Source organism: Aulostomus chinensis, chromosome 16, assembly GCF_037954235.1.
Source record: "Aulostomus chinensis isolate RoL2024-O1b breed Wild chromosome 16, RoL_Achi_v1.0, whole genome shotgun sequence".
NCBI classification, from domain to species: Eukaryota; Metazoa; Chordata; class Actinopteri; order Syngnathiformes; family Aulostomidae; genus Aulostomus; species Aulostomus chinensis.
Window position 1 is genome coordinate 14,918,819 of NC_141335.1, and position 26,234 is coordinate 14,945,052.

At 40.0% G+C, this 26,234-nt stretch overlaps 1 protein-coding gene across 1 annotated transcript in view; it reads right to left on the bottom strand.

Moving 5' to 3' along the window:
• Positions 1 to 25,928, bottom strand: part of cubn (cubilin (intrinsic factor-cobalamin receptor)) — a 72,376-nt gene extending 46,448 nt beyond the window's left edge. Inside the window, exons 1-24 of the mRNA XM_086181332.1 lie at positions 25,801 to 25,928; positions 24,718 to 24,847; positions 22,051 to 22,146; positions 21,089 to 21,127; positions 20,902 to 21,003; positions 18,320 to 18,423; positions 18,082 to 18,208; positions 16,585 to 16,753; positions 15,914 to 16,045; positions 15,368 to 15,463; positions 14,810 to 14,934; positions 14,055 to 14,247; positions 13,032 to 13,150; positions 12,575 to 12,809; positions 12,014 to 12,195; positions 9,929 to 10,091; positions 9,205 to 9,395; positions 7,017 to 7,173; positions 6,540 to 6,715; positions 5,603 to 5,768; positions 4,442 to 4,667; positions 4,190 to 4,320; positions 1,854 to 2,043; positions 1,196 to 1,356 (exon numbers count right to left, since the gene is read on the bottom strand). Coding sequence (XP_086037458.1) covers positions 1,196 to 1,356; positions 1,854 to 2,043; positions 4,190 to 4,320; positions 4,442 to 4,667; positions 5,603 to 5,768; positions 6,540 to 6,715; positions 7,017 to 7,173; positions 9,205 to 9,395; positions 9,929 to 10,091; positions 12,014 to 12,195; positions 12,575 to 12,809; positions 13,032 to 13,150; positions 14,055 to 14,247; positions 14,810 to 14,934; positions 15,368 to 15,463; positions 15,914 to 16,045; positions 16,585 to 16,753; positions 18,082 to 18,208; positions 18,320 to 18,423; positions 20,902 to 21,003; positions 21,089 to 21,127; positions 22,051 to 22,146; positions 24,718 to 24,847; positions 25,801 to 25,928 — 3,538 coding nt within the window. The remainder of the gene's footprint in view (positions 1 to 1,195; positions 1,357 to 1,853; positions 2,044 to 4,189; positions 4,321 to 4,441; positions 4,668 to 5,602; positions 5,769 to 6,539; positions 6,716 to 7,016; positions 7,174 to 9,204; positions 9,396 to 9,928; positions 10,092 to 12,013; positions 12,196 to 12,574; positions 12,810 to 13,031; positions 13,151 to 14,054; positions 14,248 to 14,809; positions 14,935 to 15,367; positions 15,464 to 15,913; positions 16,046 to 16,584; positions 16,754 to 18,081; positions 18,209 to 18,319; positions 18,424 to 20,901; positions 21,004 to 21,088; positions 21,128 to 22,050; positions 22,147 to 24,717; positions 24,848 to 25,800) is intronic.
• Between the last annotated feature and the right edge of the window lie 306 nt (positions 25,929 to 26,234).

Consider the following 26,234-nt stretch of genomic DNA (forward strand, 5'->3'; position numbering starts at 1 on the left):
CACTGATTACTGTATCTTCAAGAAGCATCTGACAGAGTACAAGTTGAACTTATTAACACAAGCAAAATAAACTCATGTTATTTACTATATCATGAGCTGTAAGATCAGTATTGTCTGAGAAGACTATAACCAGTATCAGGTTACTACAAGGTACTTTTATATACCTTGGGTTAGATTTGTTAGTTTTAGATAGATTTGTTAGATAGTTTGATTTTTGTTTTTTTTTATTTTTCTTTAAAAAAAAATCCTATTATATGACACAAATATTGGTAGAGTCTAAATTTTACCTGTTTTTGATTATAGTGGTGAACTAGCCTATATCAGTGCCTCTGCTCAGTGTGTATCATGAGGTCCTGAGATTTATGACAAAATGTGGATAGCTTACACAAAAGTGAGCAAAACTGATTTATCTGCTGTACACACCACTTCTGTCATTGATAAGTTTTCATGTACAATTCCAATACCGGTAAAATCACATTTTACTCATCCTCTCTGAAATATGGATAACACAATCTCTGTTCTTCAGACTGATCTTAAGCTTCTTAACACTATGATCTGAAATGAGTTCAAAGTAATAGCGAAATCTTTTGAGCCCAGACTACCTGAATGTCAATGATATCTTGATATTTCTCTAATTTCTGTGATTCTGTATGATTTTATATTGACTTTTGAAAATCTGTGTTGCTGCTACTCTTCACCAGGTCCCACCAAAAAAGAGACTTTTCCTCTTAATGAGACAAACCTCTTTTTAAAACAAGGTAAATGTTCAAAAGTAAAAACAATCCTGATCTTGTCAAACAGTTTCAAAGAAGTGTTTTATCATTTAGGTCCATAACATAATATTGTATGGTTTCTGGTGGGACAGTTTATTGGTGTAATTTATATAGGAATTATTGGCCTTAGTTGAGAAATGTTCTAATGCGGCAATTTATTTTCATGGAGAGGGATTATTTGACCAAAATATTCTTTCTGCTTTGGTAAGTGAATAATGACTCTCTAGTCTTAATATAACTAGTTGGATGATAATCACACGAGGAGTGTCAAAATATAATTCCTAGTGGACTAGTTTACCTATAAGATCACAATTATTGGTCCTTTCTGATGTCTCTTACGTTGCCATTGTGAATAGAATACAAATTCCGTCTGCTAGGTATGATGAGAAAAATCACGCATTCCAAAAATATCAACCACTCACCAGTCTGTGAGGCATCCCAATGGGCAGTGAATCCACGACGTGTCTCGGTGGAGTCTGAGTGGAATCTAATCCAAAGACTGTTGCTATGGGATACCAGGACTGGTGGCCTCTGATTGCCACAGAACTTCTGAATCAACGGAGATGTCTCATAGCCGCCAGCCCTGCAGACGATATATTCAAAATGTTAATGGTCACATCAATGAAGCAATACAGATTATATTTCATTGTCAAATCAAAAACAAAGGGAGAAACAATATCCTGGACTATGATTACAAAAATAATTCTGGCAACAATTCAATTCAATCGAGTCAAAAATCTCATTCTCTGATCTACAAATATCACTAACAAAGTTGACAACAAAATTAAGAAACGTTCATTTACAGCAACCAAAGTATAATCTAAAAGGTTGTCTTAAATCCTCAGGTCATGTTTGCAGAAAAAATTGATGACAAGCGTACCCACATTTTTTTTTTTAATTGTGCTGAAATCATTTGTCTTGTGAAGCACACCTCAGTTTTCTTTTTTTACCTACCTGAGTCAGCAAGGCAATCTAGTTCTATCATATCAAACTGACAGGTACAACAAGTGAAACTGTTTCTCTGGATGGATGAAGAATGAACAAATTTCCAGAAGAGCCAAACTAGTTAACTTTCCTTACCTGATCTCCACAAAATCAAAGTTGCAAGAAGGAGAGGGCCCTTCCAGCTCAAACTGAGTGAAGTTCAGAATAATCTTTATGTTGACTTGCACAGTGATCTTGAAGATGCAGTCTCTGTTGTTGGGGTAATTGTCAGGGTAGTTAGGTGATGTGAAGGACCCAGTCGGGGAGTTGAAGCTCCCTCCACACACTGATGGGGCACAGAGTTTTAGAGAGAATATTGTAAATCTTGGTTTTTTTCCATTTGAATATTTCAATTTTGTTCACATTGAAAAAAAATGTGTGGCAGGCTTCTTAAAATGTAAAATTTTGCTCAGATTTCCATTTTTTAAAAAATGAAATAAACACAGAGTGATCTATTTATCCATCCCATGTAGCAGATAGATATGTGAAGAGAGGGATAAAATCTTTGAAGTTTAAATCTGTTGTGTGAAAGCGTTTTGGTTTTGGCTTGTGTCAAGAAATGACACGGGTAAAAAGGTGACAGACAGGGATAAACCTATATGTACACACTGCTCGACTATGGTGGCATACATGACAGGGAATTCAATAATGAGGGACCATCTGGCAAATGATCACTCTGAAAAGATTCACAAAAAGGCAAGCATCAAAATCCAGGCAGGCCAAAAGAAGATTAAGGAAGTATTTACAACCTTACTTCCAATAATAGTGTGTGAGCCCAACAGATCTCAAGATGTATAAATGAATAATATAGATATAGTATAGATGAATAAATAGCAAAAGACCGACAGCTATTTTCAGTTATGGACAGCAAAGAAGGTTAGAAGAAGGTTTGTAAACACACTGGCACCAAAGTAAAAAAAAAAAAAAAATCCATAATGATTTTGTGTTTACACGGTCCAGCTGGTGAAATTATTTTATTTAATAAAACAGACTTTTGGGTCTCTCATACCACCCCACCACTATCACCTTTCCATTATCCTGCAATTGTGATTAGAGCGTTTTTAATGTTCAATGTTACTTTATTGTTCAGCCTAAAATATGCCTATGGCACTTGTTTGAACATGTTGCAATTTTTTTCAATATCATAGTGTTATTTTCAGAAAAATGCCACAGCATTCCTTTGCTTTTTTTAGCATATCACAATGAATATTGTACAGCAGACTTGCAAATGGGGTATTTTCATACCATGAGATTTTGATATTGTGACATCCCTACTTTCAGTATTATATTATTTTATTTATTTTATTATATTCTATTATTTTGTTACTGGCAAGTCACCTTGCTGAAAAAGGAGGGCATCACAATATTGGCTCAACCCTCAGAGGTCAAAATATTCAGAACAAGAGTATGGTGTCTATGTCAACCCATATTATACAGTATACACGCGCAACCCCTAAGGATTTACCTGACCACTCAATTATAACTACATGCAGTACAGTAAGTATATGGAGTGATAACTGAGTGGTCATTTGTTGGACATAGTACATTATAGTCATGGACTGGGAAAAGGCCAGAGTCATTTGCACTGAAGACAACCGCTACCAACAGTGGATTATGGAGGCAGTGGAAATGAGGAAACGTGCGAGCAGGATGATGAACCGGGACAAGGAAGCATACGCACACCTGGAGCGCCATACTGGGGGGCAACCTGACAGCAGGAGGCGTGACCACCTTGTCAAATCTGACAGGAAGGTCACACCTCTGTAACATCAGCTAATAAGCCACGACACCACTGACATTCTGGTGACAGTTCTGAGGAAGGCAGAAGACTCGCGCCAAAACTGTTTACAAGGTAACAGAAAAAACTTTTTTTTGTCCTTAAAACAAACTTATAAACTAAGTACTCCTTTGGACATTAACATATTAACTGGTGTCACAAAAGGGATGATCTCATCACCCTCTGTTTTATTTGACTGTTTCCCAACTTACTGTATTAAACCTTTATTGAATATTGTTCCCCATATCTCCCATCTGTCCCATCATTTCACAAGGCAGTCTGCAACATCATTACTGACTCACACACCCCTCGACATGTCGTTGTTACAGCATGGAACTCGGCTCAGTTTTCATGGGGTCTCTTTCACAGTTAATTCAATTAAATGGTGAAATCAGACCTTAAGAAATGTAATCTGTTTTTTCAGTAGTTTCAATATTTTTACTGGATACTGAAACAAGAGCATGTACTTTTTGGATACAGTGTGTATCACTCACAAGCAGGTTCCTGTTTTTCCTGGCTTTATAAGTTGCTCTGACTGGGTTTTACTGTTGAAATTGGAACTGTAGTTTAAGAGGCTGGCTGTACGTCTGGAAATGAATGTTTAGTGTTGCAGTGAGCCCCAAGAGGACAATGATGCCTGCCATGTCTTGTTTACCTGTGGAGGCATTGATGGAGACATAGCTGGCAGAGAATCCCTCTGTGGCCAAACTTGAGTCGGACACAAATAGCAGGGTCAGCAGGCTGTCAGTACTGGTGATGGAGGGAGGCACAGAACGCCCACAGTACCTGGAAAATAACCCAACTCTCTTTACTGTCTAGCTAAATACACGAACAGGAAACACTGGCATTGCAGTGATTTTCATTGCAATTTTCAAAAGCATTTCTGAATTATAAAGGGTACAAATACCTGCCAATCTTGTTTCCGGTCTCCACAGTGCCATTGTCATAGACCTCCACGTAATCAAAGTTACAGTTGTTGTGGTATTCCATATTAAAGGAGTCAAAAGACAAACGAATAAGGTTGCCCTGGGCAACATTGATGTACCAAGTACAGTTGGCACCGTGTGGGTAGTTGTTGGGATGGCCAGGGCTTGTGATAGTGCCTGAGGGGCTGGAAAGTGTATCACCACATCCTGGTAGAGATTGAAAAAAGAGAAACTGGTCAATTTAGAGATTGGAAGATGTTTGAAAAAGCTGAAAGTAGTTGAGAGGGGGAGACAATTAAGATTTGATAGTAATGGACTATTTTCAAAATACAAATTGACCACATAATACAAGCTGAATGAAAAGCTGTCTCTGAGGCACAGGAGGTCCTCCAGCTTTGAATGACATAATAAGGCAGGGAATCTTTCACCTTCTTAATCTCAGCCTAACCTACAATTTAAAAGTAATTTAAAAAGTCCCAACTGAGTGGAAAGATGCCATTCTTATAAGAACCATTAACACTTGCCAGCTAAACTATGCCAGCCTTAGATTTTATAATATGCAAAAATGTTTGAATTTATTTTGTAAGAGTGGAGTGTTACTTCAAATGTTCTAAGGACACACAACAAAGTCGAGTCATTTATTTTCATATCTTTAATATGTTTGTGAAATGGATTTTTTCTATATAAATATATATTACAACAAAATTAGTTAATTTAGTTTTGGTTTGGTTCCTAATGATATTTATAGCATGAATCTTGGAAAATAATCAGAATGTCATAAATTTGTGCAGAATGTTCACAGACATTGTATGCTAATAAGATATTTCATATGATCCTAGCCCTATGAAAAGGCAGCAGTATCAAGAAAGTAAGATTTTAACCAGTACATAGCTCACTGCAGGGACAATGTAATCAACAGAAAATCTTCTTTCTGTTGTTGACTTAAAATATTTTTATACAATAATAAATGCCTCAGGTAGGGATTCCTCACAGACTTCAGTATTTTGCAGCCTTCCCTCATGGTAAGGAAAAGGAGGTCCATGCTTCTGATATGCAAAGACCGATGATGTTTCCAAAGTCACAAGACTTAATTTCAATCAAGTCTGACTTTGAAATCAGTAAACTATCAATACATGTCTCACCTTCTAAGGCAGAGCCATAGGTTGCTTCAAAACCCCGGTTGCTGACAGAGGCATCAGTCTTAAAGCGGATGTACATAGATCTCTGGTTGGACTGGAGCCTGGGCGGAATAGAGTCACCACAAAATTTCCCCAGCAGAGGAGAACTGGATGTGGAGCCATCTCGAACCTGAAATCAAAGGAAATAACTCAGGGCCACACTGAGGACAGTAAAAAAGAAAAGAAAAAAAAGAAAAGAAAAGAAAAGAAAAGAAAAGAAAAGAAAAGAAAACAAAAACTGCCCCATCACTAACACTGGAACTTTTCCACTTTTAGGGGATGTGAAGGAGAATTCATGATGGTCAAAGAAAAGACAATAGAGAAGAGAATGATGGGCAACGATAGTCTTTTTTATCATGTTATTTCATACATGCTGCATACATAAAGATCACCACTGCTAGTGCCATGACTATGACACAACATATAGATGACTTACGATTGAGGGGGCAAATTGGATCTCAACAACTTGCAAGATCCCATCAATCCTTCACAATTTGAAATCACCAAATCTGACATGAATATAATGAACTACATCGGAATGGTAAGTTAAAATACAACACATTTCAAAACAAAACTATTTAACTATTAACATATCTAACTCTCTAAATAATTTATATTGGTCTTGGTTTGCCTTCTGGAGACCCATGCCTCACCAATTTAGTGTGCTTAGGTGACACTATTTGACAGTTGTAAGTCTGAATGTCATGGGTCCCTATGGAGCCAGCAAGCCAGACCAGGGCCAACCTTTAATTATGAATGAGAGTCCTAAAAAAAACAAAAGGTTTCAGTGCTCGGGCCCCAAAAAGAAGTAGCAGCAGAAGCGAGAATGGTAGAATTTGATGCTTGTCAACTTCATATTAATGTCCAAAAATGTAATTGTATGAGTTAAGCACAAATGTACCTCGACAAAGTCAAACCGGCAGGAGCTTCCCTCGACATCAAAGGACAGGAAGTTCAGTTTGACCACATAACCCTCAGGCTGGTTAATGACCCACTCACAGATCTTGTTGTGGGGATAGGCACTGGGGTGGAAGGGAGAGCGTAACTGCCCATTCCCAGACAAAACACCACCACAAGCTGGGGGGGAAGGGTGAACGGTTTGTCAGTGGCTAATGAACAAAGTAAACAAACAAAAAGACAGACACCTACAACTAGATCTATCTGAAAAGAAAGTACATTCATTTTTGATGAGGTACTCAGCTTTTGAACATAATTGCCTGAGGAGCAATACAATAACATCCAATGGTGACCAAAAATAGCAGGATTTCACAAATTCAGTCCAAAAATACTATAGATAATAGATCAGAGAACACAGAACAAATAAATTTGAGGCCATATAATATATGTGTAATATGTGTCTGAGGGTGTGTAAGCTTACAGACAGTGTAGACAGCCCTGAAACCAGCGTGGCTTACTGAGCTGTCAGACTTGAAACGAATCCACAGCAAGTTGGAAGAAGAGACAATGGGAGCTGGCAGTGAGTTTCCACAGTACCTCCCTATCAAAGGGTCGGTCTCCATCCTTCCATCACGAACCTGGAAACAAAGAGAAAAAGAAGAGAGAAGTCAGTAAGAAGAGGAGCATTAAAAAGCACAAAAAGGAAGAGAAGCTACCTGAGGATTTGGAAAGAAGATCAATAAACAAAACAAGTGAGCATAAAACACATATAGCATAGTTTGAAATCCAAACCTTGTCAAGCAGAAATCAAACGTCAACTTGTAAGTAACAATGATCCCACATAAGAGTACAAAACCATGAGTAACACATTCTGACATCCTCAGGTCTCCAGGTGATGACAAAAGAAAGACAATAAGAGGAGAGAAAAAAATGAATAAATAGAACACAAGAAGGCAGAAGTGATTTGGGGAAAAAAATGGGTGCGAGTGAAGGGAAGGTCTGAGGCAATATCTCCCAAAAGATTAAAAAAAACCTGCAAGTAAAACTCGTACCCACCTATTCTACCACTGTATTAGACACAGCCCCCTCTAAGGTGTCTGTGCTTGAGGCTTTCCTCTCGTATTGAAATAGATTTTTGTTCTAAGGGATGACTGTCTCAATGACAGAAAGGGACCCTTTCTAGAATAAGACTGTCCAGAATACCTCTATATGGGACCTAGCCATCATGAACATATCCAGTACTAAACTGGAGGCCAGTCTAAAGAACATAAAAAAACATGGATGACCCATATTTTCCTTTTATTAAACTCTGACAAAACTGAAGTTATTGTGCTGGGCCGAAAACACCCTAGGAACACCCTATCTAATGAGATAGGTACCCTGGATAGCATCACCCTGACCCCCAGCACGACCGTAAGGAACCTAGGAGTTCTCTTTGATCAGGATCTGTCTTTTAACTCCCTCATTAAATAAATCTCTAGTACTGCTTTCTTTCATCTATGTAACATTGCTAAGATCAGACACATGCTATTTCAAAAAGATGCAGAAAAACTTGTCCATGCTTTTGTCACTTCCAGGCTGGATTACTGCAATTCCCTCCTATCAGGCTGCACCAGTAGGTCCCTAAAGACTCTCCAGCTGGTCCAAAATGCTGCTGCCCGCGTGTTGACAAGAACTAGTAGAAGAGACCATGTCTCTCCTTTACTGGCGTCTCTGCCCTGTCAAACGCCTCCTACTTTCAGTCCAGGATACAAATATTAATAGCAGACTTAAGACCTCACTTTTTGATAAAGTTTATAGTTAGATGTGCTGCTATAGGCTTAGACTGCCAGGGGATGTCCCATGGTGCACTGGGCTTCTCTCTCCTCCTCTCTTCCCTCTCTGTCCTCCTGTATGTGTTATACATAAATCATACTCATATGTGTTACTAACTCAGATCCCAGATCCCGGGTGCTGCTGGAGGAGGCTACAGACCTGAAGAGGCTCAAGCTGCCACCTGCAGCATCAGCTGCTCATGTCCCCATCTGTCCATCAGCCTCTTCCCTTTCTCTCCTTCTGGATCTCTGTCCCTCTCTTTCCTTCTGTATATCTGTCTTCCTCCATTATCTGTCTGTCTCTGCCCTGCTCTCCTGCTCTCTTTCCCCCGACCAGTCAAAGCAGAAGGCCGTCCCCATTGAGCCTGGATCTGCTCGATGTTCCTGCCTGTTAAAAGGAAGGTTTTCGTTGCTGCTGTTGCAGGATGTGCTTGCTGATGGAGAATTGTTGGGTGTAAATTCATTGAAGGAGTGTGGTACTAGACCTGCTCTACCTGTAAAGTGTCATGAAATAACTTTTGTTGTGATTTGGCACTATGCAAATAAAACTGACTTGACTTGACTACATCTGCCCTTCAATTATCTGGGTATAGGTAGGTGTCCAGATTACTTCCTGTGTCTCACTAACAGATTATACCCCTAACATCTCCTGTTTTTGTCAAAATATTGCAGCGAGAGTGCTATCAGAAGCTGGGTGTACAGTTACTCTTTTACCTTGTTCTTCAATAGCAAAAGACTAACAACAAGTGGGACCCAGGATATCAAGGAGAATAAATTACAATGAAAAAAAAAAAAAAATCACATTTCCAGAAATACATATCTTTGAGAGTGATACACAAGTACTAGAGATGGTACCTCCACATAGTCAAACGTGCAAATGCTGTGACTCTCCAGGTTCATGTGAGTGAAGTTGAGGGCCACTTTCTCATCATTCGGTAACCTGATCAAATAGATACACTGGCGGTTGTGGGCATAGTTGTTGGGCCAGTTGGGGGAGATGATGATGCCCTCACTGTCAGTGAATGTGCCACCACATCCAGGATCACCTAAGACACAACATATTCTAGATGAGGGGTTTCATTAATTCTATAGCTCATCTTAGGGCAAATTATTAGACTCATTCCAAACAGCCATTTTAGTGAGCCAGCATGCACAATACCAGAAATAGAGCAGGACTTTAATAAATATTATCAATCACACCTGTGTTTCCCCAAGCAATGACATGTCATAATGACTATTGTGAAGAGGGCAAATAAAAAAATAATATAATATAAATATATAATAATATAAATACAAATATATAAATAAATATATACGATATAAAATATTGTCCATTTTGTAACTTGGGACAAATTAATTGGAGCAAATGTAATTCCTCCTGTGATTGTCCTTACAGTGAAACTGACTAAACTATTAACTGTCATGCCCGGGTGAGTGTATCAAAGATATTCTGGGCCAGTTCTCATGATGAGGTTGTCCACTGACAAAGTCAATTATGGTTTCCTGTTATACTTGTTCAAAGCACAACTATAATCAACCTTACTACCTTAAATGTAAAATTGTGTATGCACAGTCTTACTTGTTGATGTTGTGTATGTAATGTGGAAGCCTCGGTCAGAGATGGCATAGTCAGAGTGAAAGTGGATCCATGCAGAAGGACCAGTGGTCTGCAGGGGGGGAGGTGATGCACTGCTGCAGTATTTCCCCAGAACTGGGTCCTCAGGAAGAAGACCGTCACGTATCTACATTTTTAAAAAAAAAATTTTAAAAGTGGGAGAAGGCAGGCATGCTTAATGATATATCAAACGTACCAGCATGGATCAATTTGATACATTTTGTGGATATGACTTGGTCTCAGTTTAGGCTGATGACAAAACAACTGCTCTGCATCTTGTTGTACATTTTAGCTTGCATGTGACTAAAGAAAATAATTGATCTAAAAACCATGGAATTTTTTTGGTGGTACTTTTAACTGCTGTTACAAAAAAAATGATTTCAAGTTTGATCTCTTCAAGATGTAAGTGCACATGACAAGTGAGGACATTTTCAGTGAGACAAACAGGGTTGTCAGGATTGAGCATTGACATGCTTTGGATGATCGACCTTACTCTTCATGTGGCCATTGATGGACCACTCCCTCTCTTGACCACACCTATGTGGCATCCATAAGACAGAGTTACAGACCTAATTTTGATTACTGGAGCAGCATGATTAAGAATTTATTTCATCCATCCATCCATTGTCTTCTGCTTATTCCTCTTAAGGGTCGCGGGGGGGCTGGAGCCTATCACAGCGGCTATGGGCAAGAGGCGGGGTTCACCCTGGACAGGTCACCAGTCCATCACAGGGCTAACACATAGAGACAGACAACCATTCACACTCACATTCATACCTACGGTCAATTCAGAGTATTCAATCAGCCTCATCCACTCTTGATGTCTTTGGACTGTGGGAGGAAGCCGGAGTACCAGGAGAGAACCCACACAGGAACAGGGAGAACATGGAGACTCCACACAGAAAGATCCCACGCCTGAGCCTGGACTTGAACACAGAACTTTCTTGCTGTGAGGCAACAGTGCTAACCACTGCACCACCGTGCAGCCCAAGAATTTATTTGTTTTAGACTAATATTTTCATTTGAAACACCACATACTGTATCATATTGAGTTAAGACAGAAAGGGAATCTATCTTATCTCTAAGCCTAGTCCAAAACTGTGCAACGCAAGTGACAATGCAATTATTCAACAGGCAGAATAGTTATTTTTGGTCCTGGGCCTAGATTGTTTAACTAGCAAATGTAGCTGTGCCTGCCTGTGTGACCATGGGTGTGTTTATTTGAAAGAAGTTGTGGTCAGGTGATTTGTCCATGCCTTCCTATTGTGACATCATAAGTGGACAGGTGGTAGAGGGCTGCCAAAATCCATAAACAGGATCAGCTGAACCCTCCCAAAATAGCTGCTGCTGCACACACATTTTGCAAGATGCCTCTGCCTCACTCATGTGAGTGTAGGTAAACCCTCTAATTGCAGCAGATTTTGAGAAGGTTACACACAGACAGAGGCTAAATTTAACCCTTTTTTGTGGAACCTTCTATTATTTCCCGTCACTGCACTGCGATATTACCCACCCTGACATTACAATATCTTTAATAGGTGCAAAGAGTTTGCACCGTTTACCAACAAAAACCAAGTCTCAAGTCTATGACATAGTTTTTCCTCCTTTTAAAGCATGCATTCTTTCAGGTCTGCAATGACCCCTGGCAGCACATATGATGAGTGTAATAATAGAGACACTGATGATATTCTCCATGGGACAACAGATTTCAATATTGAGTTGAATAATATTGAGCAATAAACGAGTTGTTTCCTCAGCAGAAAGCCCTAGATCCACTACCTAAATAGGAATACACTAAGGTGCTGGAGCCCCTGGCTCTATGAGGAAATGGAAGATGACACTGTATTGATTGCATTTATGTTGCATCTGTTGCAATACACGATGACTAAACCAGAATACCACCGTTGAACTGATATGAATGGATTGGGCTCACTTAAAAAACACATTCAAAGATTTAAATGCTCACTTTCCCTTTAATTTGACAGCTATTGGATTAAATATCTATACATAAAAAATCAATAACAAGAAACAGGGAGTACCATTTATTACCTCCAGAAAGTCATAGTTGCAGTCAGGATGTTGCTCCAGGCTGAGAGTTCCAAAGGCAAATGTAATGAGCAGGTTGGGCTCCACTGTCACTGTCCAATAGCAGTCCCTGTTAGGTGGGTAGTTACCAGGGTAACCAGGTGAGTTAATGTTGCCATAGGAGGCTGATAGTTCGCCTCCACACACTACAATGAGATCAGAATTCAGGGAAGGATTAGTTACTTTTCTGTATGTCTCTCGATAAAAAGATAAATCTCTGATTCCATTCACACGGGCCACTCTGACCACTTAAATCTGTTCATTTGAGGGAGACTGTGACAACTTTTGTATTCCAAATTTTATGAGTATCAAATGAAACGCCTTCAACTTCATTTGGGTACCAGGAAAGTGCATTGTTTAGTCTGAGGTCATTTGGAGGAGCAATTCTCAATGTTGCTTCTGCCAGGCTTTCAAATGTGGCAAATACCAAACAATTGTACAGTGAAAATCAAGATATGCAATTCATCACCATCAACTGTCAATAACATAAAGTATATATTCAGTTTTCTATTAAACACCCTTTACCTGGGTCCTGAGACTGCCAAGCAATTGTGAAGCCACCACCATTGATAGAGTGGTCAGAGCGAAACCAGAAATACAAGGAATTGTGGGAACTGAAGAGCTCCTGTGGGTTATTTTGCCCACAGTATTTCCCAATGATGTAACCAGAGGCACTGTCGCTGTCATGAATCTGAAGGAAGTCATAGTTGCAGTTGGTGCTGCTCTCCAAATGAAAGTAGGGAAAGGTGATGCGCAGGATCTAGAAAGAGCACAAAAGTGAAAGAACATTCGTAATTTGAGCACAACAATTATTTGTGGCGCAGCTTCAATGCAGTACACATGCAGTAATTATCTAGACACCTAGAGACTGAAGACAGTCTACCAAGTTGTGCTGTGAAAAGTTGTTAGGAATATAAAGGGTTGAATTGCAGAACCAAGAAAGTTAAAGGGGAATATCTTTATTTAAAACTCTGAAACTAACCTTGTCTGGGTCAACACGAATCACCCAGGCACAGCTGACCTGGTGATCATACTGGTCATGACCTGGGGTGTTGGGATAACTGAAGGAACCAGCGGGGCCTGACAGGGTACCTCCACACTCTGGCACACACATACAGATTCAGGATGACATACAGTACGTCTTACATGTTAGTCTCTTTCTCAGTGACAGTGCTATTTTTTATTTTACCAATATAAATTTCCCTCGAGTAAATAGTAATGGCTGTGTTTGAAAATATTTATCATCCTTATTGATTCTGGCATTTCTTTTTATCTATTTCATATATAATACATGTTGTTTGTGTAGCTATGTTATATGAACTGTGTTACTTTTTCTTATTTAATGAAATCCTCCCCACTATATGCTTTTATATACTGTAATAAACGTCATGTCTGCTGTCAGCCTGTTCAGATATTAAAAGAGTATTTTGCCTTTCAAGTACTCAAAAATAGGTATGATTGTGTTTGGGTTGTTTTTTCACTTCTGCATTATTTATCCATGCAGAGAGCCATCCATCTACATCTAGCTTGAAGCGAATGGTGACTGACAGCTAACAGCAAAACTGTCCAAAAATGTACGTTTGCACACTCTCAAGTGCATCATCCAGTACAATCCACATCTTTTTTATCCAGTTGTTTGCTCAGTAATCCACAAACAGGGATTTGAGCACGAAAAAACCAACCACAACAAGTAGTTGACAGTAGCTGGGTGCAACCAGCTGGTGCTTTCCCATGAGCCAGCTTGCTAGTCCATGCTCCTCTATTGTAATGCTAAACCAGAGAGGTTCAACTTAGTTTGTTTTTGAAAGGAAAAATACATGTTTGTGTGCAATATCAATTCGGTTTCACATGCTTATACCTGCTAGTAATGCACAGAAGTCCTCATAAACAAGGAGTCTACTCTATTAAACAATATAATAATGCCTGGCAGTTGTGTCACAGCCTTCTACTCTCTTGGTCCTCCTGCCCCTGGCACACTCCTTCATCTCGCCTTTCCTGCAAGTACCTTGTTGTTGGGTCTGGCAGAGTGGGCCGGTCCACTGAGCTGTGCAAGTACATGTGAATCCATTAATGCCATCGGTGCAGGTTCCTCCATTCAGACAAGGATTGCTGCTGCATTCATTGATATTCTGGTCACAGTTTACTCCTTGCCAGCCTGGGATGCAGTTACAGGTGTAACCAGGAGCTAAGGCTGTGGCCTAAGATAACAAGGTCTCTGTTATTGATGAAATCTGTATCACTAAAACAACTCAGTTCTGTCATCTCCTGCTCTCTGTCGTCATATTGTGCCTTTAAACAACAAGCTCACCATTTAATTGATACATAAGAATATTTACAGGTGAGCATCTGTGCAGCGTAATTAAAGCAATTAAAGTATAAGCATAAAGTATAAGCTGGGAGGCAGTCTCTCTTTAAGACAACTTAACTATTTCATTTGATTTTTAAGTTTTAGTATTTGTTAATAGAGGGGGCGGCATGGCTCAGAGGTACAGCGGCCATTTAGCAACCAAAGGGTTGCTGGTTCAATCCTCACTTCTCCCAGTGACCATGACAAAGTGTCTTTGAGCAAGATACTGAGCCCCTAATTTCTCCTGATGGCCCTGCGACAGACTGGTGACCCGTCTAGGGTGTATGGATGGATGTTTGTTAATAAAGTTCAGTAACTTTCTTTCAAATGATAGTAAAGAACAATTGAGGCAAAAGTAAATCATTATTATTATTATCACTCAGCATCCCAACATGTCAGACATACACACTCACCACACACTGGCCATTGATACAAGGGTTGTTGGTCTGACAGATGGTGCTGGTCTGAGTGCAACCAGTCGGCCCATAACCATTTCCAATATAGCCTGGAGGGCAGGTACAAATGGGGAGGCTGGATCCTGGTGAGTAGGAAGAGGAGAGGAAGACCACATGGTGATTTCACACATTATATTCCTCACTTATTTCTGTATTTTATTTCATTTATTAAACTCTAATTTTTACAGGGGAACTCATTAAGACATGGAATGTCATTCTTAGCTTTCTCAGGCATTGCAAGCATTAGCTATCGCAATACATATTATAGTTATATATAGTATATAGTTTTATATATATATAAATATATATATGTGTATATATATATATATAGAGAGAGAGAGAGAGAGAGAGAGAGAGAAAGAGAGAGTGTTTTATGTGTGTGTGTGTGTGTGTGTGTGTGTGTGTGTGTGTGTGTGTGTGTGTGTGTTGAATGAACTAATGGATCACTGACACTAAACACGTAAGTGTTTAATTTTTTTCTCCACAATTAATCAAATCATGCAAGTGTAGTTTCACCAGGGTTGGAGGAACAAGTAGCTGATGGGTAACAGCCTCCATTGTTGGTGGCACAGATGTTAGCCTGGGTGCATGTTCTCCCATCTCCTTCATAACCTGCACAAAGACACAAGCTGTTGTTCAAATCAGGAAGCTGTCTTTATCTCTGGCTTAAGTGTTTGCCTAAGCAGGGAAGGTCTTGCAGTGTTTGATTACAGTGGACCTTCATACAGTCAGTTTCATATCTCTTCTTGAGTGTTAATTTCTTTTCAGAGAGGTCCAAATGAGTTGCTGATATTCATATTTCAGGTTAATATACAGCCTGAATTCATACATCTGAGTTCATCATCTCACTGAATTCTTCTGTGATCTCTAGATTCATGGTGTTATTATACATTAGTAAAATGTGCTGTTTTTTCAAACTTATTTAATGATAGAGCACAATGGCATATAATGCAAGTTGAGATAATGGCCTCAAACCAGAGTTCCTCTCAGCATATGTAGTAGAGATGGTTGATACTTGTTTTGCATCACATTTATTCTACTATCCCACAACACCACTCATACCTGGAGGACAGGGACCACAGTGGAAGGAGCCCATAGTATTCAGGCACTGCACTATGGGAGCAGTGGAGCAACCGCCATTATTGGTCAAGCATTCGTCCACATCCTGACAACTGTAGCCATTGCCTTGCCAACCTAAGACATATTTCAAACAATAACATGCAAAGATTGACAAAGTATAAAGGCAGAATAACTACAATTGTTATTGTAAGTCAAGCATGTCCATTTAAATATTACCAAATATATTTTTCATAACTACCAGGGACAATCTCACGTCCTCCTCCTCACACAATTAGTCAACCACCATTACCCACTTGTCAGGGAAACAAGTAAAGGTCAAATTTCATTATCAATGCTTCAAACCCCCTTTTTTTCTTTTTGTGATTTCACTGTGCTAGTCCCTTTATTCGGCCTCTGGCCATCAAGTTACAATTGTAATCATATCACAGTCTTGTCTGGGAAATGTGGAATTTTAATTGCGGATACTTAGTTTTGGGCAATTATTTCCTATCATCATGTTTTGTTACTTGTGTTTTTCAGTGTTTTTATAGTTTCCATTTTGTAGTAAGTTCTAGTCCCAATTTACATGTACATTTACATTATCTAGTCTTCTGTACTTCCTGTCTTTGTCTGACTTGTGTGGTCTTTTTCATCAGTTGTGTTATGAGTGTTACCAGCAGGACATGCTCCACAGTAGAAAGAGCCTGGGGTGTTGTAGCAGGAAACAACAGGGTTGGTGGAACAAGGCTTTATCGGGAGGTTGCACTCATTAACGTCTGCCACACAGGCTTGGTTACCAGGTGGGGCTTCCCAGCCACTCTCACAGATACATTGGTACTTTGGCTGTTTGATAGGAAACAGATGACATCTGTCAGCCAAAAACATATAAACAGGTCACAATATACTGTACATTCAATTAAATAACATACTAAAAAGAAAGTATTTCAAATTACATTTATCTCCTACCTTGCAATACTGATTATGGAGTATTAGCAATTTCATCAACTTAAGTTGGTAATGGATATATAAGATTAAAACACTGTATATTTAGTTGTAATAGTAATGTGTGATGACACGTGTCCCTTCAAGTCATTAATAATAGTACCTTAGATTGTCACTTAACTAAAGCCACCAGACTGACACTAGACTTAAAAAAAAATGATTAGGAATATTGCCACACTTAAATAGCCAAAAGCTCTTTCAGTCATTTCACATGGACTCAAGCAATGTAATAGAAGTTTGTCTGACATGTAAAATAACATTTTTTTCATAGTGCCATTAACTGCCATGATTTTCCCCATGAACTTCATTAGTTCATCAGGATCCATGTTTTCATCCAGATCACTTTCAAGTGTTCTACCAAATATCATGTAAATCTGGCCAATACTTTTTGAGATATCTTTCCAACAAAAACAACAACCAACAAACACCAGAAATCACACAACATCCTGGGCTGAGGTGATAATAGCACTTCTTTTTCTACCATGAAAGTTTCATGGTTTGCAATTTCCACCACAGGGTTCTCCGTGACACCCTGAACGCACCACCACTCACTCACTCCCTCAGCCAACCTCCTCCAGCGATATCTCTCGGACTGGCTTCCTGGCTTTGACCCTGCTTGATTCGACCCTTCCCCTTTGCCTGAGCCCTAGTAACCATGTCAGCCTTTGTGAACCGCAAGTCTGCCTCTGTTTTTCCCCTGTTTTTTGCCGGTTCCGTTTCTTTGGAAGACTTCTTCAGTTATCTGTTGGCCCTGGAGCTTTTCCCATACTCCTTGCCATCTTAACGACTCCAAACTGCCTGTTCAATCCCCACCCCCAACGCTCACCCATTAGTAATTCGGAGAAGGAACACTGCTTATGATTACCTGTTTTTTCGGTTGAGCTGCATTTCTGGCACAACCTGAATAAAGGTAATTTCCAATTCCACTCCTGTTTCAAGTGTGTTTGCATTTGGGTCCATACTCTCCTCTGTTTCAGAAAGTATAAATCTAAATGTTCTTCCTTTTCTCATCTCTTATACATCTGACTGCTGACAGACTATGCCAGGGGTATTATTGCTCCGGAGAGGTAGAAAACACCCAGTACTTAAATCAGGTCTTGACACTACTTCTATTCAGGTACTGTGAATTGGGGTCTAAATTTTTTTAATGAGTCCAGTAGATTGCTTACCTGTCCTGGTGTGACCCGGTCTGCATCAATACATGTGCCATGCTCACACAGGTTTAGTCCTCCATTCCTGCAGTCATCATAACGCACAGTGCACAGAGTCCCTGACCATTCCGGAGAACAGGTACAACTGCAAAAATTATGAGAATTATGATCAAAATACCATACCATGATATCAAGAGTATGATTCACATATGTTAGGCCTTTACTGTGGAAGGTTTATAGGCAGATGATGACATACGTGTAGGATCCTGCAGTGTTAACACAGGTAGCTCCATTCTGACAACCCTGCAGCGTCCCAGCATACACCTGACATTCATTGACATCCGTGGCACAGTTTGGACCCTAAAACACAGATTCACACACCAAAAGATTAATAAATTTGATAAATACAAGCACATCTGATACAGAATTATTCAGTAAATTACATCAGACAAAACTGCAATAATCAGCACTGTGATGCAGTGGTCAGCCCTGTCGCCTCACAGCAAGAAGTTTCTGGGTTTGAGTCTCAGCTCAGGCACGGGATCTTTCTGTGTGGAGTTTGCATGTTCTCCCTGGGCCTTCGTGGGTTCTCTGGCTTCCTCCCACAGTCCAAAGACATGTAAACTGGGACTATGCTAATTGAATACTCTAAATTGACCGTAGGTATGAATGTGAGTATGAATGGTTGTCTGTCTATATGTGTTGGCCCTGCGATGGACTGGTGACCTGTCCAGGGTGAACCCTGCCTCTCGCCTGAAAGCTGCTGGGATAGGCTCCAGCCCCCAAGACCCTGAACAGGATAAGTGGAAGAAAATGGATGGATGGATGGATGCATGGATGGATGGATGGATGGATGGATGGATGGATGGATGGAAAACTGCAATAATCCTAGGGTGTGTCATCACTGACCTAAACCAAGCAACAACTATTACTAATGTTAGATGCAAGCAACAACAAAATAAGAATTTATGATAATTGAAAACTACAAGTAAATTGTTCAGGACTAGATACTGGCCATATTGAATAGATTTTGGTTATGTGATCAAAATTTGGGGCGGCACGGTGGTGCAGTGGTCAGCACTGTCGTCTCAAAGCAAGTAGGTTCCGGGTCTGCATGTTCTCCCTGTGCCTGTGTGGGTTCTCTCCGAGTACTTCGGCTTTTTCCCACAGTTCAAAGACATGCAAGAGGCGACTAGGCTAATTGGATACTCTAAATTGACCATAGGCGTCGTAGGAATGCAGCAGCAGGGAGCTTGGACAAGACAGGAACAAGCTGTAAAGCACAAGGTCACATGGACTGAGTTGTGGAAAGCTGAGACCAGATAAAATTCTGGTCTACGACATGCTGCTGAGTCCATCCAACCTCTTCACCTGGGAGAAGGTGGAGTCTCCAGCTTGCTCCCTCTCCCAGAGGAGAGGAACCTTGGAGCAGATCCTAAGCTTCTGTCCAACAGCCCTGGGTGAAAGGTGCTACCACTGGTGACATGACCAGGTCCTGAAAGCCATAGCGGATTCCATCTGCAGTGGGATCAGTCACAGCAAGAGCCTTCGCCCAGTAAAGAACACCATTGCTTTCAACACCTCCCTGGCCTGTTGGCAACGGTGCACAATTGGAAGCTGAGAGTTGATCTGGGGAAGCAGCTGAAGTTCCCCAAAACAGTTGCCAAGACTATGTTAAGGCCAGACATCGTTCTTACCTCATTAGCCTCCAAGCAGGTAATTCTCTAGGAGCTCACAGTGCCTTGGGAGGACCGAATGGAGGAGGCCAATGAGAGAAAGACTGAAAAGTACTCCAAGCAAGTGGAGGAATGCCAAAGCAATGGTTGGCCGACAAGATGCCAACCCATTGAAATGAGATGCCAAGGATTTGTGGGCCAATCCCTCTGTAGGGCCTACAAATTGCTGGGCATCACAGGGGCCAGCCAGCGACTGGCCACCAAGTTGCCCACTTACACAACAGGTATCAAGGTGGCTGTGGATCAGGAGGGAAGAGGTGTGGCATGTAGGGTAGCGCTACCTGTATACAAGCTTGGGCTTGATCAACCCCAGCTGGGTCGCCTGGGGAGGGGGTCTTATTGTTGAAAGGCTCAAAACCCCCTGTGATCCCAGGTTACATCATGGAAGATGTGTCCAGAGCCACCAGATGGAATTTAAAAGCTGACTGATGTTTCACTGCTTTGTATTTTCAGTATATTTGCAGTATATTTTTATCTGAAGATGTGTCTACTTTTACATACTCCATCCATCCATCGTCATCTTCCGCTTATTCCTTACTAGTAAGGGTCGCGGGGGGGCTGGAGCCTATCCCAGCATCTACGGGCGAGAGACGGGGTTCACCCTGGACAGGTCGCCAGTCCATCGCAGGGCCAACATACAGAGACAAACAACCATTCACACTCACATTCATACCTACGGTCAATTTAGAGAATCAATCAGCCTAGTCCCCAAATTGCATGTCTTTGGACGGTGGGAGGAAGCTGGAGTACCAGAGAGAACCCACGCAGGCACAGGGAGAACATGCAAACTCCACACAGAAAGATCCCGCGCCCGAGCTGGGACTCGAACCCGGAGCCTTCTTGCTGTGAGGCCACAGTGCTAACCACTGCACCACCGTGCAGCCCCTTTTACATACTCATTTAATCAAATTAAAAAACAAACACAAAACCTGAGAGCCTGTAAGAAAAGTTATACAGTGCAGTAGTGATATTATGAGGGTGCTGTGAAGCCATGTGGGAAGCAGTATTATCAATATCAACTAAAACTGAACCAGGTCTAAAGTCAACATACAACCACCTTTAATAACAACCGTTAGAATGAAATGATTTGTATGGAACTCACAGCCCAGTTCCCAGGACACACACAGTGATATGAGTTTAGCAGGTTCAGACATGTTCCTCCATTCTGGCAGGGATTACTACTGCAAGACACCGTCTGAACCGTCTGCAAGATCAGAGAGGACAGAAACATTACATCAACAGAACTCTCTCAGTTTATGGTATTAAAAAAACTCTTTTAAAGGTCTTACCGTTTCGAGTTCAGTTAATTTGCTCGTAAGTGTTGCAACCTGAAAATAATCAAAAGCAAATTTTAAGTATAAAGCCAAGTGCTTTCATAGGGGGCGGCATGGCTTGGAGGTATATTGGCTATCTAGACACTGAAGTGTCTGAACTGGTTTGATTCTCACTTCCCCTGGTGACCATGTCAAAGTATCCTTGAGCAAGATACTGAACCCCTAATTGCTCCTGATGGTCCTGCAACTGACTGACAACCCATCCAGGGTGAACCCTGCTTCTCACCCAATGTCAGCTAGGATAGGCTTCAGCCTCCCCCCGCGACCCTCAACGGATAAGCTGTACAGAAGATGGATGGATGGAAGTGCTTTCACAATAAGAGTTTAGAAAATGCCTTATTTAACCCTTTTAGTTCAGATGTTCAAAATGATGTTCACATTTTTCCATTATTTAACAATCAATGCCAAGATATACAAAAATCCATGTCTTAGTATTTCATACTTTTCGTTTCCCCGATATATAAGCTTCTTCATTTATTTTGAGGAAGGAGGAATGTGTGATAGCTCTATGGTCAGGCATTTTAACATAGAGCACAGGATATACTGACAAATGCTGCTATCTCATCAGTGGACCTGTCCTAGTGTTACTCGGACATGCTCTATTAAGTGCACCAAATTTTCAGCATTTTAATCAAATTCCTTTGACAATGCATCCAACCTGTCTGTCCTATTTCACTTACAAAACATCACAGTAAAGAAGACCCTTAAATGACCTCTTGGAGCTGCAGTATTATTCTAAGGACATTGTTGATTTCATTATGTAAAAAATAATTCACTCAAAAAGAATGAGTGGACTAGTCACTAAATAAGAAGAAGTAAGGGATCGGAAATAAATGTGGTCAAACTGCATGTTCTTGCAATAAACTTGAGTGAGCTTTATCTTGAGTGATTGCATGAGATTGTAGGTTATGTCTCACCTTGCTGTCCAGTTCATTCAGTCTGTTAGTGATATCAGGAGGAACTGCTCCACCATGAGTTTTTATGTCATCAATGGCATCTTTGTTCATTTTGATCTGAAATCAGAAAGATGACATACATTTTCAACTCAATACACAAAAACTGTTGGCATTTTTTTTTGTTTACCCCTAAGTACACTTACCACAAAATGCTAGTGTGGCTCTTTGTGTGTGTGTGCGCGCGTGTGTGTGTGTGTGTGTGTGTGTAGGAGTGTAAATCGATCAAATGAAGATAGCAACCATTTAAATCACAAGCAAGATTGTAATCACTCACTATTTTTTCCTACCCTGCCTCGCCTACTTTCCACTCCTCCATTTACAGCACATCATGGACACCATCAAGGCATTACAATGTTAAATCAAACATGTATTTAATAGTAGTTGACACAAAATTTCATCTGGTATCCTCTGTTTTACGCCTGTACTATTTCTATAAGGTTAAGAGCAAATCAGACCCCCAGGCATTGACCTGGGTCATGGAGTGAACCTGTGGTGCCTTTCATAATTCTTTTATAATCGTAATTTTGTTGTTAGAACACTTGCTGATAGTAAAACAGACACTTATGACACCAGCATTGTCTAGATGCATAACTGTGTTTACCCTAAGTGAAAGGTCACATTTGTGTAGGATGTTCCAATGAGGTATTATTGCCCGACATTACAAGTATGATGGTTTATGAGGGGGGGAAACTCAGATGTTTTGGGGGAGCTGACTCAACCTCATCTCACAGCGAACGTTGTACATCTGTGGTGGACTTCCAGTAAAGTGTCCAGTGTAAGCCATCTCTGAGTTTCCAGCCTGTTTTATGCGTGTGATGAATTCCTACATCACACAAAATTCCTATACAGTAATAAGCAATATGACATGATTAATGTCAGGTCTTGTGTACAAACAACTCACTTTCAAAGTTTCACATTCACACAAGCATTCATACATCAACTGTGAAGGCATGAAGAGGGTAAATAAAGTGTCATGCTCAAGGACGCTTCAAGATGGCTACTGGAGGAGCCGGTATTTGAACCAGAAGTAAACCAGCAGTGTGTTTATACTGTAAGTGGACTGATGCACCCTGTCAGTGGATGAGGGAGATCATTATAAAGTTTTCCTTGCTTAATTTTGCCCCTAATTTAGTCGAACAAGAAACAAATCCAAATGGCTGTGTGTATCCCCTTGTTCCTGACAGTGATTATGTATCTCTTGTAACAATGAGGTCTGTGCAAGAGCACAGCGTTAAAGATAGCCACCATGTTTTGCTCTCTGTTTGCAAGACAAAACAGAGAGCTGAAAAGTGTTACAGCACATTCACCTCAGGCAGGTTGCTAGTAGCATACTGAAGCAGAATTTGAATTCAGCTGGGGGATACTGTGTGGTTCATAGTTGCATTTTGCTAATTTAATAATATGGATTATATTATAAAGATATGGAACATTATGAAATCAAACCAAAAGTCTATTAAACACAAAGCTTCAGATACGTTATTGTCGGTCTGTTTCCTCTAACCTTGTGACATCACAATTTTTTGAAGACGGTCAAGATTAGAGCCAGAACCAGCACTTCAGCAAGATTTTTTTTACTTAACAAGACATTTAGTGACGGTAAGTGCAACCACAAGAAAATTACTTTCAGTAATAGATTAACATTTCCAGACAGAAAAGTGCAATGATCGCAGGAAGCAGGTAGCACCTCCCTAAAAAAAAAAAAGAAAGAACAAAGCTCTGAATCTTCAACTCAGTGAAATGATTCATGGACCATCTTGAAGCATCTTTCATCAGAGAGAAAACTTCTAAACTGTAACCTCTTACCTAATCAGTTGTACTAATAATTATCATCATGCCATCATATTAAGGGACTGCATATTTTACTAATCCATCGCAATCCTCAAATAATACAATTTATGTTCTATTCTCATGTCATATTTTTGTTAGCCCAGAGATTAAGTAGGGTTAGTATCTTTTGATGAATTAACATGTACAAACCCACATCATATTTTATTTATGTTTGTAGTTCACAACAATCAAATGAAAGAGTCTATGTGTCAGTACGACCCTATTTCACCTAGCCCCTGATCTTTGGTCCCCTCCAAGCTGCTGAGTCTGCTTCCTAGTCTTTTAATCATTCATTGTGTCATATGAGGAGCAGTGGCTTTTCTGGTCTGTAAAAGTGATAAGAGGTGATAATGACACAGTTACAGGGACATGAATATTGTTTAGCTTGTTCAGTAAGGTCATAAATGTGAAACATGTCCTTAAACGCAATATATAGGATGGATTTCTCTTGAAAAAAAGAAGCATTAAACAAGTATTTCGTGCGATGTTATTTATAACGGTAGGATGGGATCTAGGTCGGAATCTCAAGACTCACATATCACCTGCTTCCTGCTTGTTGTGACCATAGAGGCAGTTATTGGTCAAAATTCCTCACCAAAATAGCATCTGATGTAAATTCATTTATAATTTCTTTTAAGTGAAGGATTTCAGTTTTGCTGCTGTCCTTCACATTTCAGAGTCTCTGTACGTACTCATGACCAATGATATTACCTCCAAATGGGTTTGTTCAGTCTAATCATTCATCAACTATTGCATTCCACTAAATCCAGTTTTTAGGTTATGGAACACATCAAATTTTACCTGACTCAGGAGTTGGGTGAGATCTTCATTGCCCACTTTAATCCTGCCTGATGCTGAAGGCAAGAAGCGGATCTCTTTTGTGTCCCCCGTTGTGAAGACAAGGTGACCATTATCTGACAGCATCCGAGGCCTACAGGGTCAAATCACCCAAAGTATGGAAAAAAAAAAGAGTTTAGGATTCCAGAAGCCCCGACATATATTTTCAGTAATTAAAACAAGTTCTATGGAAGATAAGAGAAGATTGTGTAATATACACATTAAAACACAATATTTATATCTAAGGCAGACATTAACATGAATCAAACCAAAGGGAGATAGCTTTGTTCCCTGGATAAACCCTGAAATTTGAATCTTCATATAGGAGGCTGACCCTAACATTAGCATTACTCATGATAAATATTGGCCAGCTGCACAAAAACTATAGAGCTGTTTTAAATTTGACATATACCAAAGTGGTAATATAATACTGGTGGAGCGTTGATATCACTGGTGGACTGTAACCAAGATAAATACTAGTTTCTAGTGTCTGTATTTGACTAGATAACTAATCAGTGTGCCTGATTTTGAATTTTATCAATCACATATATAGTGATTGATAAAATTCAAAATCAGGCACACTGATTAGTGTGCAACTAGTAGTGAAACTAGTATTTATCTTGATAACTAATCAGTGTGCCTGATTTTGAATTTTATCAATCACATATATAGTGAGAGAACTTTCTTCTTCACTAACTTTTCCTTAAAGTGGAGCATTGCAAGTTGTATTCCTTTTGTTAAATTCCCCCCAAAATTTCACCTAAAGTTTTCTATGTTTAAAAAAGTGACTATTGCTACTGCAATATCAGGGCTCTTCTCGCTCTCGAATGGCATTTTCTATGTCAAGTACCTTTACACTTTGTGCTTGAATACATCTGAGAGGTCCAACAATCATCAAATTTGACTTGAATGAATTCTGAGATTGGGATGAGCATTTTAAATGGTCACTTAGGAAACTATATTTTTACTCAAGTACAAACACCCAGTACTTATTTCCTTATCAATATATAAGACATCACTTCTTGAGCTCAGCAAAATGAAACTCACTGGTCATTTCTGATGTTCTTCTGGTTTTGCCTTTCTGTTGTATGTCCTTGCAGTCCTAGCAGAAGGAAAAGGACTATGAAGAATAGCCTGGAGAGCTGCTCTGTCCCAGCCATGAAGAGGAAATGCATCACCTGGCAATCTAAACTGTTTTACATGGATCTGATGAACTGCCACACTCTTATGCTCACGGCAAAGACTTTGACCTCATTGTCTAACCATAAAATACACTTAAATTTACCCAAAATGGTTCACTTTATTATGGAAGAAAGAATTTCTCACATGATTGTAGCTGATGAGTAACCTGCTGGGGGTGAACTTGTGTATGTGCTTTGTAGGTGTCAGACGTGAATGAGAGATGAAGTTACAATAATGTAGCAAATTGTGTTGTTTAGAAGTTTTAAAATAAACACTGAAGTACAAGTAAAGATAAAGGG